This window comes from Xenopus laevis, chromosome 6S, assembly GCF_017654675.1.
Source record: "Xenopus laevis strain J_2021 chromosome 6S, Xenopus_laevis_v10.1, whole genome shotgun sequence".
Lineage (NCBI taxonomy): Eukaryota > Metazoa > Chordata > Amphibia > Anura > Pipidae > Xenopus > Xenopus laevis.
This window is the reverse complement of record NC_054382.1, coordinates 20,169,584-20,176,559: the sequence shown is the minus strand read 5'-3', so window position 1 is coordinate 20,176,559 and position 6,976 is coordinate 20,169,584. Positions and strand designations below refer to the sequence as shown.

The following is a 6,976-nucleotide window of genomic DNA, read 5'->3' as shown; positions in this document are numbered from 1 at the left end:
TTTTGTGTTTCCTTTGATTTACTGCTTTCATCACAACATTACACAAGAAAAGTATAAATCAAATAAACCCCCAACCCCTGCGCAATTCGGAATCAGTTATCCAAGTGCAAATGTACAGAGCTGATTTCTCTATTATTATTATTTATTTTCTGATTGTCACGTGCAGTATATCCCCCTGCTCTGTAAAGCAGGACTGTAGCAATATTCAAGTGTAGACCTAGAATGCATTTTTTTATTATATTTGTCATGGCCTGGATTTCTACCCATATACACAGTGATGTCAATTAACTCTTACTATTGTTCACCTCTGCATGGCTATGCCCTTTTTTTCTCATTTAATCAACGTCTGTTCCCTCTGTTTTAGCCAAGTTTTGAGAGTAAGAAAAAACTACACAGCCTGGATCCCAAGGTGACATTAGTAAGTGACAGGGTGAGAGACCTTTGGATAAAATATGTTTTTTGTTTTTTAATCTCTCTCCTCTTTTCTGATTGTGCATGTAAAAAGACAGCATATAACAAAAATACAATGACATTTATTTACTAGTTGGTGAGGCAGCATTTCAAGTGCCTGAGTTAAACTCAAATCCAGGCCCATTCCAGTTTATAGATAAAAAAAACAACAAGTAAGTGCAACTGCTGGTAGGGAGGGAGGGGAGATAAACCCAATCTCACCCGAGTATTAATGCAAGGAAATCCCAAACTGTGCAACCAATAATCAGACTTCCACTTTGCCCAATCTAGTGCAGCACTGCCATGGCTCATATTGGGGTGTGTGTTTTATTTCATTTATTTTTGCAAGTTGCAGAGGAATTGAGGTATTGAAACAAATGCCAAAATCAGAGTGTTCCAACTTCTCAGGTTCATATTGTAAGTCCCCCTTTGCAGTCTGTGGAATGTAATCAAAGGAAAACAAAAACAAAAAATCTCCAGATTGCAAAATGCAAATATTATTCCCATATTCCTTCTCGATGAGATGTCAGAAATCCAAAAAAATAATATAATAATAATTAAAAAAAAAACACCAGGCTGATACAACCATTTGTTGTTGAAATATAATAATAATAATTAAAAAATAATTAAAAAAAAAAATGTTGAAAGAACAAATATTCCCATATCCTTTAGGAGTGATATTTCCTGAATTTGTGACTAGGTGGGAGAGGTATAGCAGAACTACCCAACTGCCATTTCCAGATAGGATGGGCCTTGTTGGGTGGGCAAGAATCCTTTGTGCTGTTCAGGGAATAGGCAGGGAGCAAATCCCCATCTTTGCCAATAATTAGCGATGGTGAACCTGGGAAATTCGCCATGAAATGAAAGGGTCTCTTTAGGGTGGATGCTACATTGTTGGCTAACCTTTTACGCCTGTTGGTCGCTGTAAAACGATCCAGTGTTCCTTCACACAAGTCACTTTTCCCTTGGGGTCGAGGGCTCCTGACGGATTTCAGATTTGGTTTGCCCGGGGGAGGCTGCTGCTGCAGGAGGCCTCGTTTCCCCAGCACCAGTGTCCTGTAATTCTTTCTGACTTTAGCACCAAATTTATAGACTCCTTCCTCGGGTTTGGGGAAAGCTAAAGTGCATGGAGGGAGCTGATTGGGAGAAGTGGTTTGTTGTTCAGTGCATAACCCCCCTTGTGATTTATTGTCGCCCCCGTCGCTGTCAGTCTCGTCCTTGGCAACATTGCACTCGTACATGAGCTTATGGCTCGCCCCGTACTCTAACTCGTCGTTTGCGCTAATCTCCTCGGTTTTAATGCGAACGTTGTGCAGAAAGGGGAAATCAGTGCATGGGCTGAGGCCACTGGGAGGGTCGGTGGGGAAATCCGCTGAGAGTTGGGGACTTTTTTCCGAGGGGGTCGGAGCGGATGCAGAGCTGGGGGTATTGTATTGCGCGCATTGTGTGACAGTTGATTGAAGGCACTGCTTTGCCTCTCTGTGGAGTTTGTGTTGGGGAAATTCATTGTTTTTCTTTGGACTCGGTGTAACACAGTTAATGGTTAGGTCAGTTCTCTGGGCGTTTGAAGGAAAGCCAGAGACAGACAGACAGGCCCTATCACTCCTTATCTCTGCAAGGCCAGGAGCAGAACACGTGGAGGGGGCCGGCGACCCCCAGGCTTGCTGCTGGCACCACTCTTCCTGGGATTCAGATTTAATTTCACATTGAGCTGCCTTACTAACAGCAGCACCGGGGCTCGGGGTCAGGGAGAAACGGTTGTACAGGAGGTTAGGCGGGGTCGGGCTGGAGAAGCTGGTTCTGCGGAAGCGAATACTTTCCACCGACACCTGGCTGGAGACAGAGCTGCTGTCCGAGTCCGAAGTGCTCTCCTCCTCCGAACTGAGCTCGCTGGACTCCGACAGGCTGCCCTCCTCCTCCTCTTCATCTTCCTCCTCTTCTTCTTCTTCCTCGTCTGAGGAGCCGGAGTTGCTGCTGCTGGAGAGGCTGGAGCCGAAGTCCGAATCGTTAGCGGAGTAACAGCTGGAGTCGGAGTCGCTGCTGTCCGGCGACAAGTGCTGGCTGCACAAGCCATGGAGGAGGTGGATGCGCTCCAGGCACACCGGGGTCCCCTTGCATCTGTACGACTTGGGCAGGAGCAGGAGTTTCCTGGGGTCGGCGGAGGGTCGTTTCCTCCTGTGCCTGTAAGTGGCGGCGGGACAGGCGAGCTTGGGCTGGGCAATGGCGGAATGATAGTAGTAGGCTGGGTGTTTGCTGCACACAACGCCCCTGAGATAGGGAAATGCAGAGACACAGTCTCCTGGGAGCACGGGGGCAGTTTCATAGTTCACAGGGATTTTGCCAGGGATCCTGTTTATTTGCGGGAAGCTGTGACCAGTGTATTTACTAATAAAACGAGGTAGATCAGCCGCCGGTATCACTCCCGGCTCATAGGCGAATTCTTTTCTCTTTATTGGCTGTTCATTCAATCCGAGCCAAAGTTTGTCCTCTTTCCAAAAGCCGCAGTAGGGGTCGGGGGTCGGGGGCTCCTCTCTCAAGTCCTTTGTTGCCAGGGCCCTGCTCAGCCTCCTCCTTTTTGTCTTCAGGAGCCTCTCGGTCTTGCACGAGCCGTAAAGCGCTTCCACGTCCTCCCGGGAGATCAGAGTGCACTTGGCCGCGTGAAAAGCGATGGAGTTGATCTTCTTGAGTTTGCGCAGCTGCTCCACGTCGCACTGGTGCTTCTTCACTCGCAGGTGATCCATGCGCTTGTGCACCGTCGTCCTGGGGATGTTCTTCAGCAGGTCGGTGAAAACCTGAGACAGGGCGAACATCTGCTTCCCCCGAATGAGCAGGTAGCCGAGCTTCACTCCATCCACCACTTCATAGCCCGACTCCAGATCTCCCATTGCATGGGCCAGGCAAGCGAAAGCGCAAAGGCGGCCTCCTAGTCAGTCTCATGGCATCCTGCTGAAAAATAAACAGGGCTTGTTATTATTCCTCGGCCGAGCAATCCTATTGTATATCCAATCCATGCATGCACAGACACCCGCGTGTGTATATATATATATATATATATACTGTATCTAACTATAGGTTGATATCTGCGCTCTACCTGTACAAGCGCGCACACTGCGAGAGCAGCGATTAAACGCTAGCAATAAAACAATCCCATTGTTGGAGCGCCTTCCTGCGCTGTGTTCCCAATACCTGTGTCCACTCCTTTTAAAGCCTCCTGCTCCATTTAGCGACCCCCTTGAATAATGGAATGTGCCCAGCAGAGAGAGAGAGAGAGAGAGAGAGAGAGACTGGAGCAGCTGCTATTCCCGCCGCTGCTTTTACTCCAAATAAAATGACAGAGTGAAGTGAGCCCGTCCTCAGACACCTTCATCAATTAATTCCCCTAAAGCCAACGCTGATTGGACACTCCTGACAGGTGATGCAATAAAAATTGATATTCCACCCCTTACCAACCAACCAACCCCCCCCCCCCCAAAAAAAATCTAATTAGCATACTCTTATACTGCCACCTCCCCTCCAAAAGTAAATAATGCATTTACTATATAAATCTTTCCACAAAACTATCCAAAGATACGAGACATCCCCCGGACTCTTGGAAAATGAGGAGGGGGGGGGGGTATTTATTTATTTATTTAGTTTAGTTTAAGGTAGAACCACATTCTTGGGAGAGGAATCTCCTCTTCACCTATTTGGAGGCATTTATCTTATATTCCTGTTTCTGTTTATATTCTGCATATTTTATCCATCTATCATTACATATATATATATATGTATATATATATATATAGTGATAGTTTTGTTTATATATATATATAATCTGACTATGAGGAAACAATTGCTATTGTGCTGCGCACTGGAAGGACAAAGGAGAGGACTTACTGTTTCCCTTTTCTCGATGATTTTCCTCTTTCAGTAAATTCTTTTATGCTGGAAAGCTCGCAGGCTGCACAACGTATAGAGGCTGCGCTTCCACCGGGTGCAAGAGCCCATTGTGACATCACAGACGAGACACCAATATGCACACTTGTGAAAATGAAAGAAGCCGGATTGGATAGGAAATAAGTGAGCTGCTTCCCTGCGCTTGGCACCTACAAGTCCAATCTTTCTCCCCAGATCCCTGAGAGCTGGAGTCTCTTAGCTCCACCAAGGAGTGATCAAAGGTGCTGGTGGCGACTTTATCCTCTGCGCTCGCCCCACTGTCTCGCACTGTATCAGCCACACATTTCCACCCACCACAAAAAAAAAAAAAAAAAACTCCAAAGGCACAGAAAAAAAAAATAATAAAACTTTCCTATCGTGTTGTTTATTGTTTGGAAAAGATCTGACGTGGAATTTTAATTAAAATGAAATCACTCCGAGATAATCACTAAGGAGATGAGGTTACAATGCACACAAGGTATCGTCTTTCCCCCCATCAGATATGCAATTGCCTGCTGCGACAGTTCTGGAAGCAAAAAGAAAAAGAAAGAAGAATAAAATAAAATCTCATTTTGTATGAGGCTGAAGGCGAATTCTCCAACTAGAGAGCATTTTAGAAGATGATTTTCATGTTATGCTTGCATCTAACACAAACATTGCTCTGGATATTGTAAACTGACAGTTTTAATGAGCGCAGCACCTAGATTATAAGGGCAGCAGCAGCAGCGATCTACTGAGCAGATGTGCTCTCACTCCTGTTAATATATCAGTGGACTCACAGGCGTCTCTCTGCCTATACACCATGTCACTGGCCAGTAACAGTGAGCAGAAAGCGAGCTTTGATAAACTCTCCAAAATTGACCCGTAAAACTGATTTTATCAGAGCAAGCTTATTCTTTCTTACCAACTCAAACTCAAATCAGCGAGCATATGGCGAACTTATTATTTTCTTTACCAAGCTGAAATTGTCCACTCTGCAAATGACTCGTTAACAGTGAGCAGAGCGAGCTTACCTCTTCTTTATCCAGTGAGCATAACTCTACAACTGCCCCATGTCAGGAGCAATTTATTCTTTCCTATCCAATCTCGAATAGATCTATATCGGTGATTTTAGGGTGAGCTTATTCTTTCCTAGCACTCTCGAATTGATCCATAGCTGTGATGTTAGGGTGAGTTTATTCTTTCATAGCACTCTCGAATTGATCCATGGCTGTGATTTTAGGGTGAGCTTATTCTTTCCTAGCACTCTCGAAGTGATCCATATCGGTGATTTTAAGGTGAGTTTATTCTTTCCAATCCACTCTCAAATTGATTCATATCGGTGATCTTAATGGTGAGCTTATTCTTTCCTAGCATTCTCAAATTGATACATATCGGTGATTTTATGGTGAGCTTATTATTTCCTATCCACTCTCAAACTGACCCATAACATTAAACATAGGGTGTTATCTAAGCTCAAACTGACCCATAACATTGATTACTCAGCGATCTTATTTATTACCATCCATTCTGAAAACAACTCATGTGAGCTCAAACCACTGACCTATATTTGTGAGCTCAGAGCATTTCCATTCGGCCTCCACCAGTCTTCACTAAACCAACCGAAACCCATAAGCCCATCATTTCCCCTGGCCCTCTAATTTAACCATTCCCTTTCCCACACACATCTAATCGAGCTTGGGGACATTAGAAGAGTTATCACTATAGCGAGCAGGGCAGTAGAGTCTACATTGTGACGTCCCTTGTCTGAGCCGACCTGACAGAGCAGCAGCCTGTGCACGAGCAATACATTCACTCCAATTCATGTGCCCGTGTGGCTGCTGCATATATGAACCGTGCAGCCTATTTATTCTCATTATTACATCCTCTGCTCTAATTGTATGCGGAACATATTTTCCTAATAATAATAATAATAATAATAATAGTAATAATAATAATAATAATAATAATAATAATAATAATAATAATAATAATAATAATGCTATATGGAAATTGATTTTAATGAAATAAAGGCAATTGTTTGAAATAAATCGGTGAAGCTGGTGAGTGAAAATTATTTGAGCTGCTGCTGCTATTCCCAAATAGAGAAAACCAAGCATTTCCATTGAGAGAGAGAGAGAGTGCCTAATAGGGGAAAAGCTTTGGGAAGGGAATTTTGTAGGGCCAATCTATAATCATTAGCCTTGGGGGGTTATGGCGACCCCCACTCCGAATTTGGCGACCCCCACTGGAATGTGCTGCATTTTGACTTTCTCTCTCTATTCTAACCAGCACTTTTATTCTTCTAGTCTGAGAACGAGCCCTGCTATTGTTCCCAGTGACTACTCAGCGTTTTTGGAGTAATGTTTGTCCAGGCACATCAATTCAGCCCATCGTTTTCTATTGGGGTTCTATGGGAGACCCAGTGTGTGTTGGGGAGCCTAGGAGAATTGGTGAAAGGGGGGCCCCTGTAAGTCTGGTGTTCTATTGTGGATTTGCAGCTACACAGACCCACTTCGATCAATATCAGTGGCCAACACTGACTCTAAGTGGGTAACTGAGCACCGAGATCCTCAAAATAAAAGTGACCAAAGTCGCACCTCTAGAATTAGGGAGGCCTACCTCTTTAATT

The 6,976-nt window shown here is 44.6% G+C and overlaps 1 protein-coding gene across 5 annotated transcripts; it reads right to left on the bottom strand.

Annotated features, from left to right (window-relative positions):
• Window positions 1–440: 440 nt before the first annotated feature.
• Window positions 441–4,678, bottom strand: skida1.S (SKI/DACH domain containing 1 S homeolog). Of its 5 annotated transcripts, none has more exons than XM_018268818.2 (2): window positions 4,327–4,678; window positions 514–3,396 (listed from the first exon to the last, which is right to left on the bottom strand). In XM_018268818.2, exon 2 carries the CDS (start codon window positions 3,333–3,335, stop codon window positions 1,119–1,121), a length of 2,217 nt encoding a protein of 738 aa, XP_018124307.1. In that variant the 5' UTR covers window positions 3,336–3,396; window positions 4,327–4,678; the 3' UTR covers window positions 514–1,118.
• Window positions 4,679–6,976: the final 2,298 nt, after the last annotated feature.